This window comes from Stylophora pistillata, chromosome 3 (assembly GCF_964205215.1).
Source record: "Stylophora pistillata chromosome 3, jaStyPist1.2, whole genome shotgun sequence".
NCBI lineage: Eukaryota > Metazoa > Cnidaria > Anthozoa > Scleractinia > Pocilloporidae > Stylophora > Stylophora pistillata.
The window spans coordinates 13,209,121-13,227,500 of NC_142521.1; the positions used below are offsets into that span (position 1 = coordinate 13,209,121).

At 37.9% G+C, this 18,380-nt stretch overlaps 3 protein-coding genes across 3 annotated transcripts in view; 1 reads left to right on the forward strand and 2 right to left on the reverse strand.

Annotated features, from left to right (window-relative positions):
• Nucleotides 1-920: 920 nt before the first annotated feature.
• Nucleotides 921-3,452, reverse strand: LOC148734594 (52 kDa repressor of the inhibitor of the protein kinase-like). Its single transcript, XM_088752798.1, has 3 exons — nucleotides 3,413-3,452; nucleotides 3,178-3,271; nucleotides 921-1,365 (listed from the first exon to the last, which is right to left on the reverse strand). Exons 1-3 carry the CDS (start codon nucleotides 3,450-3,452, stop codon nucleotides 921-923), a joined length of 579 nt encoding a protein of 192 aa, XP_088608924.1.
• A 250-nt stretch (nucleotides 3,453-3,702) lies between these two features.
• The window catches only part of LOC111335863 (uncharacterized), a 23,583-nt gene continuing 8,905 nt past the window's right edge, over nucleotides 3,703-18,380 (forward strand). The window contains exons 1-8 of the mRNA XM_088752799.1: nucleotides 3,703-4,270; nucleotides 6,683-7,039; nucleotides 9,799-10,030; nucleotides 14,704-15,105; nucleotides 15,694-15,906; nucleotides 16,019-16,179; nucleotides 17,487-17,646; nucleotides 17,972-18,230. Of these exons, the coding sequence (XP_088608925.1) occupies nucleotides 3,740-4,270; nucleotides 6,683-7,039; nucleotides 9,799-10,030; nucleotides 14,704-15,105; nucleotides 15,694-15,906; nucleotides 16,019-16,179; nucleotides 17,487-17,646; nucleotides 17,972-18,230 (2,315 nt within the window). The 5' untranslated portion in view covers nucleotides 3,703-3,739. The remainder of the gene's footprint in view (nucleotides 4,271-6,682; nucleotides 7,040-9,798; nucleotides 10,031-14,703; nucleotides 15,106-15,693; nucleotides 15,907-16,018; nucleotides 16,180-17,486; nucleotides 17,647-17,971; nucleotides 18,231-18,380) is intronic.
• On the reverse strand, nucleotides 10,212-14,216 carry LOC111347654 (uncharacterized). Its single transcript, XM_088755502.1, has one exon. It carries the CDS (start codon nucleotides 13,162-13,164, stop codon nucleotides 10,393-10,395), a length of 2,772 nt encoding a protein of 923 aa, XP_088611628.1. The 5' UTR covers nucleotides 13,165-14,216; the 3' UTR covers nucleotides 10,212-10,392.

Consider the following 18,380-nt stretch of genomic DNA (forward strand, 5'->3'; position numbering starts at 1 on the left):
GGAACGGAATTGCCGTGTTGCTGTTTCTATTTTCTTCACTAAATGATGAAATTTCATTGTCGTCTAACTGCTTTTCTTCGTTTGATTTATCTGATAAACTTGGATCAATATTCGCCAGCCATTCCGACTCTTCGTTGTAAGAAAAATGATTCAACTTGTCCGCCATTTTTTATCTCGTAACTTCAATCCCGGCAATTCTTCGCTTACGCAAGCGAGAAAATCAGTCTAACCGATTCTCTGGAGTACAACTACCGCGTGTTATTATCCAACTACACTTCGTAGAGTACTAATAACGCCATAGACGAGTACAAATATCTCACGGTATTTGTACTGTAGAGTACCGGTTTAACAGATTTTCTCGCATCGCGCAAGCGAAGAAGTGAATTGTAGTTACAAAAAAAAAAAAATGGCGGACAATTTGAATCATATTTCCGACGACGAAGAGTCAGAGTGGCTGGCAAATATACATCCAAGTTTATTAGATGAATCGAACGAAGAAAAACAGCTAGACGACCTGGAAATTTCTTCATTTATTGAAGAAAAAAGAAACAGCAACACGACAACGCGCCAATTCCGTTCCGCTTCGCATACTTCTGTCACGCACTCCTCGTAAATAAATAGCCGCGAAATTCGCCCGCACTGAAATAACAGTTTGGCGTGTTGGATGATGAATAACTTATTAGACGTTTTGTTGTTTAGTATCGCTGAGTATTTTTACTCGTTATTTGTATTTTGACTCGCCCTACGGGCTCGTCAAAATACGGCACAACTCGTAAAAATACTCAGCGATACAGGCCCGTAAGCTGGTTTATTCCTGGGTGGGTTCTTTTTCGCTTAAAACGGACCTTTAATGTTAAATTTAACGTTGTTGCAGCAGATTTTCCAGTTGAAGTCGACAGGGGTGTAGCCGAGCATAACAGTCAGTGAATGTGCAAAAGCGCAAGATGGGACAAGCGATCTTTTCCCATCGATGCACGCATGTAGTTATTCAGTAGTCGCAATGTGCTTGCGCTTCGTTCGCATTCGTACGATGTGACTGGAATTGTGCAAGCAATTTGGAGAAGAATGCTAATATTTGGAAAGAGGGCAGCATCACAATCTTTGATTGCCACAGCAGGTGAAGCTGGCCATAATTGCGGTTCCATTGCTAAGTATCGACTTCTCCATCGCGTAAGTTCCATTTCGAGCAACTCAGGGGACGGGAGATCATCAGTGTAAGTGTTAACAGCTGCATTGACGTTGACATTTCTTGAACAGAAAACACTTAGAACGAGGCCAAGTAGTGACGTGGCAACTTTTGCCGAAGGCGAAAACTGCTCTTCGATACACATGATAATGTGGTCAAGTAAAGGAATTGCCACGTTTCTTTGGTGATTCAAAGGCTTCTTATTATAAAATTAACGTCTATTCTTTCCTTTCCACAGTCGTCACATCTGCAGCAATAGTGTCACGTTTTCACAACTAAGGTTTCAGTAATATTTTTTGTACGTGCGAGACATGTTTTAAGCCGGTCAAATTATTTGTGACTAGGCCACTGGGCGGACCTTTCCAGGCAGTGGAGAGTGGTCGTCCGAACCCTCCCCCCCCCCGAACCACCCAGCCTACGGGCCTGCGATACTACACAACAAAACGTCTAATAAGATATATATATATATATATATATATATATATATATATATATATATATATATATATATATATATTGTACTCGTCTATGGCGTTATTTGTACTCTAAGGAATGTACTTTGGATAATGAATGCATTTATTTCGAAGATTGAAAGAAAAACCCAAATTTCAGTGACTAAGCGTACTCTAGACTATTCCGTCGTGAGAGGATAACTGCCCATTCTCAAGCCAATACTCTCATGGGGATACGTCACTCGCTTGTACGTGAGCTGCTATTGTAGAAATAGTAGAAAAGAACCCTGAAAAATTCGGGTGTCCACGTGATTCGAGCCAGTACGCGACGTTACGTTTTAAAAACAAAGAGCCCCCCAAAATTTTCCTCTCACCCAACATGTGGCTTCAAGGTTCAATTTATAGTAGTGTCCAAGTAAAGTAGTAGAACCCGTTAACCCGACCTTATGTGTCATACAATTCGAAGCTTCAACAATCCCCCGGACATATGAACTTTTGAAGACTGGTTCGTTCTAATATTCAAGCCCCAGGGGCCAAAATTGTGTTCAAATTCCCTACCTAAGTGCTGGATTTGAATGCTCTAATTTTGTAAAAGGCAGGACTAGCAACTGTTACTTTCTAATAGACCTTTTCTTCTGAGCCATCTGCTCACGAAAGTGAACTCTGTACCTTTAGTTTAAGTTTAAGTTTAGTTTAATTTGTTCGCCACAGGAATGGCAGAAGAAAGGAACAGAACTTTTGTTCCAGTTGACACCTAACCCCTTTATTACCCACCCATCTCACCCCGGGGAGGATATCCATCACACAGTAATCTCGTGTATGGGAAATTAACGTCTCCTACCTCAACCCTGCAGGAGACGGGACCTCCATTTATCGTCCCTATCCGAGAAGACTAGAAAGTCTAACCATTTGCAGATATTATTACAAAGGCAGCTCTTTCTTCTCAGTCAATTAAAGACCCTGAGTGTTGGTCCGGCCGGATTTGAACTCACGACCTCCCGCACAACAGTCCGGTGTTCTGTTTAGCTAACCGGGTGGCACGTTAAACAGCTCTATATTACAATTTAAAGACCTGTATTCCGAATTTGGACGGTTCCACTCCAAATTCTTCACCCCATCCAGGAAAGGTTCAAATTTCCAACCTCTGGGCACGGACGACTGTTTATGATATTAGATAGTGATCGCAATATGCTTGCGAAACGTCAGCGAGTAACAGGTCGTGTCTTCAAAAAGTTGACAAACAATAAACTTGGATACTGATTTAAGTTTTCTATGAAATCGTTAACTTTGCTTGATAGTTAATGCTAGAACCGGAAAAAGTTGATCAAAAGTTGCCAAGCACAATCGGGACAGGTCTACGGATATCTCGTACTTCCGCTAAGACCTTATTTATATGGTCTCGGGTACCCTGGACCATATCCGCCAATCCGCCACTTTGTCAAGTATGTAACCTGGCCTGGCTAAACGAGGGTTAGCAGATGTCGAACATCACATAAACGCTCTGTGAAGTTGTCTCGGGAAGAAGATTGTCTTGGGTACCCGGGCCCAAACTGGAACATTTCCATTTCCCTTGAGAGGTTCTCCTGAATTTCCGGGCCTGCTGAAATGACCCCAGTTCTCCGCCGCCTGGAACCTAAAATGTTCATAACACATGCGAAAAATGAAGTGTCTTTGGAAAATGAAAATAGCTGGAAATATCTGTGACCTGATTTTTAGATTTGAAAGTAATAGTGATGCTGCAGAATAAGACAATTTAGCTCTCCTATCCACCCACAAGTGTTGATCATTGGCTTTGAACTTGTCACTGAATTCATGTTTTCTTATGAATCGCGCATTTAAAATTAACTCTCTTTCTAAAATTAATTGACTTATCGACGTAGAACTGCCTTAAGTATTCGTTTGAATTTCTAATCAGGCACAAACCAGATCAAACCATTATCATGAGGAACCAAACTTGACAATTAGTAACACGTGCGGATCGAGTCCTTGAAGGATGACGTAAGATTATGTTTAAAAATAGCTCATACGCATATACAATTCTTCATGAAATCGAGGCAGGGAAATTCCCAGAAGTATGGAGTCGACACTGTCTTTCTGATCAATGCACGGGTTGTTTACTAGTTACTGTTCGTCAGAGTCGCTAAATTTGTCATTATTGTGTCCTCGAGCCAGAATGGAAGAACCTAGAATCAAGTACATTCTTCTTCATGATCGTGTCGGATACAATCATGAAAGAAATTTGTTGGCGCTTGGCCTTACAACGAAGTCCACGCCAATGCAAGTACTTCGAGGCGAATTATTGGAAGGTGTTCCTGAGACTGAACAGCCTCAAGATTCAAGTAAAGTAGCTGTCGTGGGAATTGAACGTAAATCCTTACGTTTTGAATGCCCTATGGTGGATATGACTCGACTGCATGAAGAGGAAGCGAACTTGCTTCTGGCCATTTCTTCCCTTGAATTGAGATACAATACGTTTCAAGACAGAAAGCGTCTTTTATTTGGGCGACAGCTTTCACCCGGAAGTAAAGTTAATGTGAAAATGAAAGTAGCTTCAAAGGAACTTCGTGGTGTCGTATGGTACAAGGGTGAATTACCCCCTTATCTCGGAACATGGTTTGGAGTACAACCTCTTGTAAGTAAACACTAGGTTGATACATGTATAGAAGCTTCTTTCAGCACCCAGGAGTGTATTGAAAGCAATGATTTTTTAAGGATTTCTTTAAAGTTTGAGTTTGTAGAGTGCAATTCTTGGTCTCACTGTAACTTACTCAAATCTGAAGACTTGTGAGTCCTTGCACATAACTTTTCTGTTTCATTGCTTACAACACGAGGTACTTTCTAGAAGGCTTTTACTATGCAAGGAGTTATTGGATCCTGTTCTGCGAAAGTTCCCCTAACATAGGCCAAGGTTATTTTAAATTATTTGTTTCTGGAAAATGTATTTTAAACCTACCCTTGCATTGAAAGCATGGAGTTTGCCAAGAGACTGACTATAGTACCATAGCAAGCCTCTCAGCCTTTAAAATAACAGTGAACTGAAAAGTAAAGTTGAAAAACAGACAATTGAAGACTATATTACAATGGAATGATGGTTTGTTATGATTTAAAAACAAAAGAAGATATGTGATCATGGCCAGGGATGCAAAATACCATCCTGGGATTAGCTTTTGACAAGGCATTATGTCAACCTCACTTTTAAAGGGAACTTAATTTTGAACAAGAGGTACTTAAAAAATAAATCCAAATTGAACGGTTTTGTCATGGAAATGCTTTTAAATGTTGGATTGGTAAGAGTATATTGCTTGTTAGATAATTGTCTTTTTTTTGGTTATTTTGTATGTTCATAGCTTAGCCCTAGCAAGAAGTGACTTTGGATACCCCACCAGTGTATGCTTATTAGATTGTATTGCAGTGACAAAGTATTCAATACATAAAAGTTACCCAGTGATGGTTGTGGATGGGTTTTCCAACACGATGTCATCTGCTACAGAGTCAGAGAGATTTATCTGGGGCATCAAAACCACACTTTGTGTTGCTGTTCTTGATAGGACATTTCATTGCTAGATTTATCTTATTAAGAAAAAGGAACCTCCTCTATCGGGTCTTGTTCTCCATATAAGACTGACACACAGAAGTTGGGCAGAGTTGCTGAAGCATAAAAGCCCTAGTTTACAAGATAGAATAGTGAATTCTTTTTACACAAAGCTTTCAGCAACTGTTGACAAAGCTTTTAATTTACTTGGAATACTGGGAATACTGGGAAGAATACTGGGAAAGCAACTTGAGGAAGCTTGTTGGCTAGGTAGAAGTTGCTGAAGGTGATCAAATATCCTGATGAAAGCTAAGGTGGCTGGGTCAGGGACAAGGATCACCAGTCAGAAAAAATTCAAATTAGTGAAAAGTGAGGAGGTTATTTTAAAAATAAGGAACCAAATGTAGAATTAGAAAGATGGTGAGTTTTGCCCTCAGTAAAGAAACAGAGGAATATGTTTTTTGTCTTGTCACAAGTATGGGACAAAAATAAAAATTCTTAAGTCCAGTGAGGAATCAAACCTCAGGCTTTCTGATGCCACACTCCAATGCTCTACCACTAAGCCACAGAGACTCCATGTAAAGCAAGGTCCATTACAAAGTTCACATATGACGTGTGTCCTGCACACTACTAGGACTGCAATCTCAGCAGGGTTTGACACCTGGCTACCTGCATTACTAGCCACCGGGCTGTTGATTTCTAAAATTTACTAGCCCGAAACACAACTTGGTAGCCCGGATTGATTTCTCTTGGGGTCTACTTCAACCCCAAACATGCAAACCTTCCTCTAAACTTATTGGCAAGGTCTTTTAAAAATTAATGATAAAGAATGGCATTTTTTCTTTCCTTGTGAGAACATGATATGCTATTCAAGGAAAAATCTAAGTAAATTTTCAAGTGTGAGGCATTCATGTGAGGCAATGTGCAAGGCATCGCAACATTGATATGGAGAAGACTGGGGAAGACATTGACCATTAAACGCAGAATGTGGCGTCTAGTTATGTTTATGATTGACATGCAAGACAAAAAAAGACTCCAGAAAATGAAAGGTTTACGCGTTCTTCATTGGTATTATCATTACGATTTAAACTTTCTTGTTTTTTTTAATCAGCTGTGAACTTTCAAGTAAACTAACTACATATAATTTCTTTTAATTTTTCTACTAGCCAGCAGGCTATTCAATGTAGTTTTTTACTAGCCTGACCAAATTTTTACTAGCCTCAGGCTACTGGCTAGCAGAGATGTCAAACCCTGTGTCAGTAGTGTCATAATTGTAAATAGAATAAGAGAGATGGTAAGTTTTGAGCTCTGTAAAGAAATAGAGAGACCAAACATTTTGAAAAATAATGCATGTTTCATTTGAAGGAAAATGTGGCATGCACAGGGTAGTATTTACTTACAATAGTGTAATATATTTTAAAATTATACTTAAGTTGTTGCATATTTTAAATTTTGTGATATGATATGAGACTAAGAATTAATATTTGCTGTTTGCTTGGTATAATTTTCCAGATGCAAGGGCAGGGAACATCTGATGGAACATTTAGAAACAGGAAGTACTTTGATTGCCCGAAGGATTCAGGAGTTTTTGTTGGACTAGATAAACTTACACCACTTGAAGATTCACCTGAGAATCAAAATGTTAAAAGGAAAGATGGAGCCCCCCAGGCTTCTTTTACATCATTTATTAAAGATTCATTACCATCCTTTAGAAAAGGAAAATATGAACAAAAGTCATCCATGGAAATGACTGAACATGGACTTGAAATTGATCAAAGAGTTGTGGTATTCATACAGGATAAACCAGCTAGAGGAATTGTCCGGTATATTGGTGATGAAAATGGTAAAAAAATAGTAGGACTGGAAATGGTAAGTATTAGTTTTGTAGATAAATGTTGGTACCCTTGGAAGGGAAGGGGTCATAATCAGAAAACAGTTGTGTCGTTACTGGCCCTCATTATCAGCATCAGACCCCAGGCAGACCTTTCACTGATTTGCATGGCCCAAGGCTTTGTACTATCTTGGGGGTGAAGAAACACTTCTTCCTAATCACTTGAAATGAGGGCCTGCTCATAGGTTACGTTTGCCATAAGTTAAGGGTGAGAGAAAATTCTCTCACTCCTTGCTATCAGTTTTATTTACGTAACCTCTTAAATCCCAGAAGCGATTAACCTGTAACTTCTCTCTATAATATCCTTACATAATCCAGCAAACAGATCATGAGAATACTCAAACTTATCAGTTAGAAGTTGTTACCTTGATTGAACACCAAATTCTTGTAACCAATTTACAAGAGGGGAGGAATTCATAATCAGATCTTAGGATTTAATCCAGGTTAAAGGGTCATGATTTTACCTGTAGTACATCTTTACTGCAGTTTGTAGAGAAAGTTGCAAAATATACTGCATATATTGTAGACATAACCACTACATCTGGGAACCAAGTGGTAAATTTTTCGTATGTAGCACATGTGGGGATTTGGCAATATTGAGAAATGACATCACAGTTCCCACCTTTTCAAATTACACTGAATGAACTTGGTTTCTCTGTTGTTTGGAATATTAAATGGCTGCAAGATTTGCTGTGGTAAGTGATGAAGATGCAAGTGCATTTTCAGAATAACAAGAGAATGAGAACACCAAAAATAGAATGTTGCATTATCTAAAGATTTTTGAGTTATAAAAGAAATGACTCTGTATTTAGTGTATTGAGTGGTATGTCGCTGTCACCACTCAGAATGCCACATTTGGGTTTCTGTCTTGCCCTTATCAGATTTCCCACATTTGGGTATTGATCTTGCATCAATCAGATTCCCAACATTTGGGTATGTATCTGGCATCAATCAGATCATCACATTAGGGTTCGTATCTAACACCAATCAGATCCCTGCATTTGGTTACATATCTCACATCAATCAGATCTCTGCATAGGGTATACTTGCATCAATCAGAGTGCCAGAATGTTGTTCCTCGGGCCCATCATGACATGAAATTAGAGTTCCATTATACATTGGGATTGGAGAGTTTCTTTGTGTTCTCTATCAAACTTGATTTCATATCATTTGAAAGTTGATGCTCTTTCTCTTTTTTATTAAAAAATGCAAACATCAGTTTTTAAGTGACCATTTTCATCTCACATATCCAAAAAATAATTCTGGCATGTATAGCATACCTGTTTTTTACCTGCATGTAATCACCCTTCAAGGTCAAATCTCAAACATCATGTGAGCCATATTCTTTTTCCCTTTTTTGTAACCAAATACAAACCCTATTATTCTATAGGGCCTCCACAACCTTGCCAAGGGGGGCAGACAACAAAGTTACCATATTTTTTCAGTCCTAAGGCGTATCAAAGTTTCAAAGAAATTTTTCGTGATGACCCTTCAACTGTCTCAGATTTGGGGTGTGTCTTATAGTCAAGTATTTTCATGCAACAAAAGCTAGGAATGTCCTATTTTCAAACTTTAACATTACATAAAACAAAAGATTAACAAACAAAAGGCAAGGAGTATTGGCTATTGGCTGCAAAACTGGCATCAGGCCAGCAGGAATAACAGCAACATCAACATTTGTCTTGCAAGGTCCCTAACGGCATTAGTCCAATGACCACTAAAAGAATTCCAAACCTAAAGTGCTCGCTGGTGTGGCATGAATCCACGATTTTTCCAAATCTAGTCTTTTTTTCCTACATATGAAAAAGAGAGAAACAACTTTGATTAGGCCTTGCCCTAGGGCAAAAACAATTGAGGTGCACATGCTTTGGAAACATTTTATGAATGATGTCACAATTCTGGGAAATTCCCGTGTTGAATAACTTTTTGATTGAAAGGTATGATAAACAAACAAGAAAAGACAAATAACTTCTTCATCCATCCAGCCTTTCTTGCATACCAAGACCTGCATTCTTGGTGGTGTCTGGATTCACAGTACAATTTCCCAATTGTTGTTCACTTCCTCTGCTTCCAATACTATTTTCAACTTAAAGTACAGATCATAAGATTGATTTTGCATGGTCATAATAAACTGGATCAGTAAGTACTCATAGCTTGAGAAAGTGACACTGTTTCCTAAGAAGGCAAATAGTATTTATCTATATCTCTTTTATTGGTGGAGGGGGGGGGGGAGAGGAGGGAGTCTGCTTTATTTGTGCAAATGTGTAACTTCTTTGCCTTTTGATAGAAAAAGGCATCTAACTATATTGGGAACTTTGAAAAGGTTCTTGTTTTGAAAGTGAAGATAGTGAAAGAGCCCAAAGTTGAGGTTGCTTCTCATAACCGGGTGTTTAGGCAAAATTTTCAGTTTGTCAGCTTTAAAGAAACGAGTTTAAAAATTCAAGGTAGGTCGTAAAACCAAGAGTGCCTTATAACCAAGAAATTTGGTTCTTGTTATTTGTTATTTTTACCTCCTATGAAAAACTCAGGGAGAGCCCTGAGAATTTTCAAAAAGTTTGGTTACTCTTTGCAATCTCAAGTTGTGAACAGTAGGTGTCATGATTTAATGGTGAGATGAAAATAAAGTGGTTTCTGAAGCACACCTCTCACCTAAGTTTACAAGTTATTTTTCAGCTACGACCAATACTAAGGAAAATATAATTGATATTAGGATAAAAATTAATTTTCTCACCTGTAGGATAAAAGAATTGGAAATGGAACTGGTAAAAGAAATCATGCTCAAAAGTTTATTGCTCGAAGAGATTATGCCATATTTGTTCCACTGGAAGCTGTTATGCCGGAAAAAGACTTTGATGAGGAAGCTGAACAACCTCCAAAAAAGGAAACAGAGAAGCAGGATCTCTCTGCAGAGCAAAATGACCGAAATGAATTGTATGCAAAGTCACTGGGCTATTTAAATGTACCATCAGGTAAATTCTTCCTAAAATCCTTGTTGCTGATAAATGTAAATTGTAAATGCAGTCCCTCCAGTTACCATCTCTATTTGTTAATTTCATCAAGATCAGTTGCAAGATCCAGGGGTACAAATGCGTAACATTAGGGAAAAACTAGCAACTTCATAAAATTACCAAAAAATCATCAAAACATAGATTATTCATAAACTTTTATTGTAAGAACTACTTTTTGAGAAAATATTTGATGTTATCTGTTAAATTATCCTCATTAATTAATACCCAGAATGCATAGCGGGCGTGGTCATATATTCTATTTACACATTTGCAGGCTTAAATTCACGATTCTGTTTAGAAATAACACAGTTTTATTTACATAACTAAAAAGAAGACATAATTTCCTCATGCTGGTTGGGTAAAAGCTGGAATAATACATTTCTACGCCTATTTAATTTCTTGAGTTCTCCACAGATAGTCCTGACAGTGTTTGCATACACAATAGCTTGTTTATTGTCAAGCTTGTAGGTCATGTCTATAATATTGTCCCTTAGGAAAAAGTTACCCTTGAAGACAAAGGAACCTTTCTGATAAGCAGCACTATAGTCATCAACTTCATCTTCACCCAAAATTATGGCACCACTGCTTGTAACTTTGAAGAGGTAGTAATCATATATGGCGTCATCAGCTGCTGCAATGGCGACAGTACTTCCTTCTTCAACAAGATCAGTGAGTGCATTGACTGTTTTACTGACATTGACTGAGTCTTGATTCTGCCTTGTGACTACAACATCTCCTTCTCTTGACATCTCAACCTCTCTCCACTTATCAACATACTCCTCATTTTCACAGTCCATGTCAGTTAAACAACCAATGCACATACAGCTTCTTAGCCTTGTCTTCACCTTACATTGCTGAGAAGTTGTTTTTACAGAGTGGATTTTTCTAATCCCTTTTAGCTCTTTAAAAGTGCGGCCAATTCTGTTTCTGTCAACAGCTCCTTCTCCATTTAGTGGAATGTAGAAGTATACTCTCTTGTTTAAGGTGGTTTTGCTGTTGGTTGAAGATGGCAAAGAGAACTTGTCCTTCAGATACTCATAGAGCTCCTTTGCAGACTTGATGGATGCTTCTCTTCGAATCACAGCAAGAGTAGCACGTTGTTTGACATTAGCACCTGCTGCATCTTGCTCTCCTTTTGCATGAGAGGTTTCAAAGAAATGCCGGTCCACCTGACACCCAAAGTCAGACAAAGAACATGACAAATCACCAAAAGTGTGCTTAGATTTGTATTGTCCAGCACACCCATCAGTGAATTCATGAACTTTGTCTACTTTCACTTTGACCTCATTCCTAAGGTACGTCAGTATTAGGCCTTGGGTGTGGTGTACAAAATGGTAGTCTTGAGTGTTGTCTTCTGAAAGGGCAAAGATGTGCTCTTTGATGAGGACAGGGTCTTGTTCTGTACTTGCTTTGCCATCAATGTCAATATCAGCATGGCGATAGACAATTGACACATGAATGCTGACTTTCACAGGATCGAAATACTCTGATTGAATTTCATCTTGTGATCTGCAAGTGTAATTCTCAGAAAAATCATGCACACAGATGATATGGTTGAGAGGCAGGTTTGTCATTAAATGATCAAACTGTTCTTTTTGCCATTTGGCCATAAATGAATGGTAGGGATAATCTTTCAGGAGTTGCTGGAAATAGTCAAACATCTCTTTGACAGGAGTTTCTTTTTGGACCAAGTGGATTTTCCTTTTTTCCTCGCCATTGTTATCTTTGTACGTTATGTATTCATATCGTTTCCACTTGACTTCAGTTTCAGACATTTCTTCAGCTGCTGTCTTGAAGTTCTTCACCCCACACTTGTCACAGCTCCTTGTCAGGCAGTCTAGAGAGGAATAGCTGGAGTCTTCTGGCTTTTCACACAATGTGGATTCCACAGCTTCAGTGAGAAAATTAAAGGCTTGAACTTCATTATTTTGTATGGATTTTCGATATTTCATGCAAGAATCAAATACAATTTTGCATTCTACATGCTTCCTACACAAGCAAGATTGTCTATCTCTCTCTCTAGCTCCAGTAACAAAGAAAGGCTTCAACTGCTCAAATCTTCGTTGTTTCACTTTTATGTCGGGATGTAGCTCCTGGAATTCTTTGAAACACTCTGTTTGAGTCTTTTCAAGGATATGCTTTGCGTGCTCCACATACTCCTTTTTGCCAATTCGTTGCCGCATCTTGTCTCTTTTGGATCCAGTGGGTCGACTTGCTTGTAGGGTCCAAAAATCGTAGATAACACGCTTATCTTCTTCTTTAATCGCGTCACACCTGACATTTCTTTTTGTGCTCAACCAGCAGGCCTCATCACCCTTCAAAACTCTTTCTCTATGTTTGATAGCTTTGGACACCTGGCTTCTTTTTACTCCCATCATCTTGGCAATCCGTGTTTGGTGCTTTTTTTTTTTGACAGAAGATCCAAAAGCCAAAGAGCGCGTACAGTTATAAGCTGCTCTTTCATCAGTCGACTTAGCTTTTTTGACTTTGGACAATCCTTCTGCCAAATCTTCTACCAAACACTCCATTGCTTCGATATTTTGTTGCTCCTCAACTGGTCTCACGAACTTCTTTTTTTCAAGAATCTTCCTTGTGCGAGGAGTACTTGCAAGGTTTTGAAGAATTTCAGCCTTTTTTGCGGGGGTTTGAGGTAAGGCAGGGGACACCTTGTCCTTTGCACGTTTTTTTGCCATCCTTGAACTAAAAGCCGGTGTGGTGATGTTGACTTCCGGTTCCGGTTGCGCAAATGATGACTCTTTTCTATTCTGACGAAGTTTTCGAACCCTTTCTCGAGTTTGCTGTCGCTTTTTCTCTTCCCTCTCTTTTTCTCTTTGCTTCAAAACCTTCTTCTTGATAGCTGATGCAGCATTCCGCTCACGGTTGGCTCTTTTGTCATCAGCCTTTTGTGCAGATGTGCGTGTTTTCACTGCGGCGACTGTCGCGTTTTTTTTCTTGCTTCGAAGCAAGCGCATTCTTTCTCTTGCTTTTTGTGCAAGAACTTCCTTGTTTCTTTCATAGTATTCCCTTTGTTGTTTAAGCTTTTTTTCTTCTTTTTCTTTTCTCCATTGATCAGCAGAATATTTTTTGTTTTCCATTGAATATTTCGCAAGCGAAGCGTGTAAATTCTCGACGGAAGAAGTCACGCTAGGGAAGTCACGTTCTCTAGTAATTTCCAGTCTCAAACGATCCTTTGTTCATGGGTGTATATCAATTAATTGTTGTATACCCCCTCTAGACGTAATGTACAAGGTTGTTGTAAGCGAGGAAGAAGCGAAGTTTAGATGCGAAGATTTCTAAAACTGCCACTATTTTGCGCGTGTAAACTGATACACCAATGCAAACAATACTGTTCCAAGATCGAATATGTTCGCGATTCAAAAAAGACATAAATTTAGATGTTAAATTGAGTTAGATTCGTGAACATTTGGTACCGATAGAAAGTTTAGAATTTGAGAATGACAGATCTGCTAGTTGAAGAGCAATTTCATTTTAAGCGCGGCTATCACAGACCTTTTTGGAGATGAGGATAAATAATTTTAAGGTAAATTTTCTATGCATTTTATGTGTTCGCGATTCAGACTTTTTGGATTTTTTACGCTGTCTTTGAATTAAATGGAATAAAAATTTGTATACAGAAAATAAATCATCTGAGAATTATTGTATGTATTTTTTTAAACTGATTTGAGCTTTTTTTGCGACAAAATCTTGGTGACTATGAAGTATAGTACAATATTGTATAAACAGCGTTACATGTTCGGTCGCCGAGAAAATTGTTTCGTAGCGCGAATATTACAATTCAGTGTTCCAATTTTAACTATTTTATTGAAAAGTCTATGTTTCTAGTGTATTTCTAAGTCAAAATTATTTTGAAATTTTAAATTTTTAAGTAAGAAATTTTTGAATATGTTTGATGCTTTGTCAGATTATGTTACGCGTTACACAAGAATTCGCCTCACTTTTCTGAATACTAAAATCCATAAAAAAATAAATTCTTCCTCTATTACCACGATTTTTGGTTTAATACAAAGAGGTTAACTATATCTAACAGGATATATAAGTTTTAAAGTGTTTTGTTTGAAATATATATTTTTTTGCTCAATATGGTTTTCGTAAACATGCTTTGCCACCCTGGATCGTGCTACTGATCTCAAAGCATGTGTTCCTTGGATGGCTTAATTGTTTTAAGTCACCATTTGACAACCTTAAATCATAGATCTTAAAATGGTCTACCTCACTTCACGAGACCAAATATTTTATTAAGTATGTTACATCCATGCTACATCTATGAGTACCGATCAGCACTGATAGGCAATTTGTTTCCTGATTTACAATTACAATGCAAAATTTGTAAAGAAAAGTAGCAACGTTTTGTATTCTGGTGACATGAGGAATTTGATATGAGGTCTGTGAGAGATGGAAATAATGATAAGAACAATGAGGTGAATGAGAAGGAGAAGAGAATTTACAAGAATAGACATTCAAGTGATCTCTATATCTTTACGCAGGCATTAATTTTGTATTATACTTGGAATCAAAACCTTCTTAGTGCCAATTATAGTGTTGGCACGAGATTTTCTAAAATTAGATGGTGAAAATTTTGAAATATCTCATATTGCTTCATTAATTTTTTGCAGAGAGAGAATCTTCCAAAAAAGTAAGAAGAGCAAACTCATTTGACGCAGCAGAAACTGAAGTTATCTTAGCTGCTGGAGAATCTAGCAAAACTGATCCAAAGGAGTTCATTGAAAAGCAACGTCAGTTATTAAAAGAGGCGCAAAGTTCAAACCTAGTTGAGACAGATAAGGATAATGACGTTCATATGCACGTTGAATATAGGACTAGCAATGATAGCAATTTAAACTTTCAAGAAAATCATTTCAAGAACACACCTCCAAACAGTACCTTTAGGCCAATTACAAAGCAGCCTGGTTTATACCAAGTGGATCTTACTGAAGAGAGAGAAAAGAAGTTGCATTCAGATTATAGTCTCATTGAGAAAAACAATGAACTCAGCAAGAGTGAAAGTAGACAAGATGGTGAGTTTGTTATAATTCTTAAAGGTAACAGTGAGTTTTGTTCCTGCTAGACAAGAGTATCAGCTAGTCCAATATGACACGTTTTTACAGTATTTAAAATTTTTAACTTATTATCAATAAGTTACTTTATTCATTCTGCAGTTTGAAGACATGGTCGTTCTCTTAACTACACATTAAATAACTGTGATATATTGATTAAGTATGGCTGACAAAACTGATCTGTCCCACTTTATAATCAGCATTAACTTGACCAAATTAAGTTATTCAAGGTTAGACTGAACTGAAACTCATTTTCATTTTTCAGAATTATGCAATTCTCCCAATGAGGATTCAAACCTCGCATCTGCTGATTATCAGTTGGATGCAGGGCACCTCTGGGCTACAATCATGTATAAAAGAAGTCATGGTGCAACAACCACATACTTCATTATTATGTTCGTTAACGCTCTGACTTGTGCAAAGTGCTCAGTGGATAGTAACCAAATTGATTTGAATTAAAATGAATATGTGTGTCTTAAGCAGTGATCCCTTTCATTCTTGCCCTTTTTTCAATATGAAGATGATTTAAGTTTTTCACTTCTCCCTCAGCTTCATCAGTATTCTCAGAAGGATGTAGTGTAGAAGCCATGCAACTTGAGAAAGGTGCAGTTGGACATACAAATCAATTCTCAGAAAAAGAAGTTGCTGATAGTGTTGCAGTTGCAACTGAAGAAATGGAGGTAGACAAACTGCCTGAAGATTCTGAAGAGATGAAAGAAGCACAAATTACTGAGTTGCACTCAGCAGCTGATTCACAATCAGGTTTGGTTTGGATGTATATCATTTTGAAACTTGTTAGTTACATGCACAAATTAAGTATTACAGATGTGCTCATTTGCACTGTGCTAAGTTGATAACAAAATTTAACCTACAGTTGAGAGTAGCCAATTGATGAGAAACATTCCCCATGGATTGGAAGTGGGATCCATGGCAGAAGTTCCAATGAGCAATGTAGGCCTTCCCAGGTATGGTGTTGTTCGCTGGATTGGATATCTACCAGAGATGAAAGGAAAGCTGGTCGCAGGTCTGGAACTGGTAAGAACTAGACCTAATATATTTAAGACTAGTTTAAATTGACACAAATAAAGTGTTAGCTAATGCATCAAGGAGCAACTTAAGTTCCAAAGATTTTCAAACTGCACAGGACACCCTAAGTCAAGGACCAGCAATTGTATAAGCTAAATGAGTAGCAATGGCAAGAAAACTCTTTTTTACCACAACTTTCTAACTCCCTTCTTTTGCTTAGGGATGCCCCTAGCTTCTCTACATTTCCCTCTTAATTCATGATGTACCCCAATATCTAACTGTGTGGGAAACAAAATTTTTCTTTCCAGAGACAGCAAATAACTCACTAAAGTTTCTCAAATTAAAGGTTTAATCTTCACAAAATGTTGTGTACACTCACAAATCTCTCTCCACAAAAAATGTAATTTGAGAGAAGGCTCACATAATTTCAAAACGAGGTTGTCAATTACAAATGTCACGTAACTCCCAAAAAATAGTGACGACACTTGTTTGCTCAAAATGTATTTGTGTTGTGAGGAAGAGAAGTTAGCATGTATTTAATGCATCAGAACTCATAATGATTTGATTAGTGCCCTCCTTCCAGTAAGCACCTCCTCTCCAATGATAACCCCCCTCAATTTTGGCTTTTTGTAATAAGCACCCCTATTCTAATGAATGAGCAACCCTCTTCTGTTTCAGTGATAGAAATGCTAGAGTACATGTACCTTGAGATCAACCATGGTTCGTGTTTCTTTAATATTTGACTTAAAGCCTCATTCTAAAAACAGTGGTCTCATGACTACTAGTCCACGTGGGTCCACAACTCCTTCAAAAGATTGTTCAAAAGAGGAAGGAGCCAGGGACAAAAAGCCTGTTTCTTAGTTGTGTTGATCCATTTCAAAGAAAGGTCAAAGCTTTGTTTGGCACATTCTGCTTTTCTCAAAAAAGAACTAAGCCAGAGAGGACATTTTAGGGCCATATGCACTGCATTGGTTAAATTCTCATGGTCAATTGCTGTGTGATCTCACTTGAGGACTTTGTGCAACATAGCTTATTGTGGGAAGAGACACGTAACGAGAGACAAACAAAAGGGTGAAGTTAATGGAGAAGTGTTGGACCATTTCAAAATAGAAAATTAAAGAAATGATGTGAAAACTGAGTGTTTATTATTTGTAATAATTTTTTTTATAGCTGTTACAATGAACTTACAGTAATAGAACTGTATTATGTAGGGTGGTCCTAGTGCACCAATAATATTATTGTGCTTGTCAAGCACTGCTTTTTATGATTTACGTACAGTACTTATTTATATTCATAACATTTCTGTTTTCTTTAAGGAAGAGGAACAGTCTCCATGCTCTGATGGCACATTTTATGGAAGGAGATACTTCACTTGCCCAGCAGGAAGAGGTTTCTTTGTGTTAGTGGAGAATTGTCGGCCAGATTCACGTTTTTCCAACACATCATCTAAAGATAAAAGTTTTGAAGCTGAGAAAGGTGATTAGCGTTTGTTGTTAAACTTATGGAGAAGAGAAAGACAGCGTCAGGAAGAACTTCAACGTTAGTCTGTTGTAGACATCTTAAATCTATACAAAGACAGACCACTCACAGGGGTGTGATATATAGAAATTAAAATAAATAAAAAGAACGCTACATAGAAATGCTAGGATATGGACATTTGACACTTGACAGCACAAGACAATTGACAAATAAGCAAACTTTTATGTGTTGCATTGAATTGAAAAGTGGCTACTCTGTGCTCTCAGTGCAAATCATGTGTTGAATTAAATGATTGATTGATTGATCGATCAATTGATTTCAGATTTTGGAAGCATGCCTTCTCCTTTAATTGAAGGCATAACCGAGCCTCCTAAAACGCTTGAGGAATTGCACTGTGGCACTATGCGTGGTCTCCAAGGGCACCATAACTCATGTTACCTTGATGCCACACTTTACAGTATGTTTTCATTCTCAAGTGTCTTTGACACCTTGCTGCATCGTGAAAAAAGAGATGGTGATCTGGAGGAATATGAAAAAGTACAGACGGTTCTGAGAGATTTAATTGTCAATCCTCTGAGAGTGTAAGTTCTAACATTAATTAAATTTCTTGACCGATGCAAAGTAGGGAAAAGAATAAGGAGGAGAGAAAGGCATACACCCTATGGTGATGATCATGGTTGAATGTCTAGCACATTTCCAGACAGTTCTCTAATAAAGTGGTGTGGATTTTT

Bases quoted from the DNA above. Each gene is read 5' to 3' on its own strand.
- LOC148734594 (XM_088752798.1), bottom strand. From the start codon at position 3,452: ATGAATTCAGTGACAAGTTCAAAGCCAATGATCAACACTT. The intron at 3,272-3,412 runs GTGGGTGGATAG...TGAACATTTTAG, and splicing joins AAAGCCAATGATCAACACTT to GTTCCAGGCGGCGGAGAACT. The intron at 1,366-3,177 runs GTACCCAAGACA...GAATCACCAAAG, and splicing joins ATGTTCCAGTTTGGGCCCGG to AAACGTGGCAATTCCTTTAC.
- LOC111347654 (XM_088755502.1), bottom strand. From the start codon at position 13,164: ATGGAAAACAAAAAATATTCTGCTGATCAATGGAGAAAAGAAAAAGAA.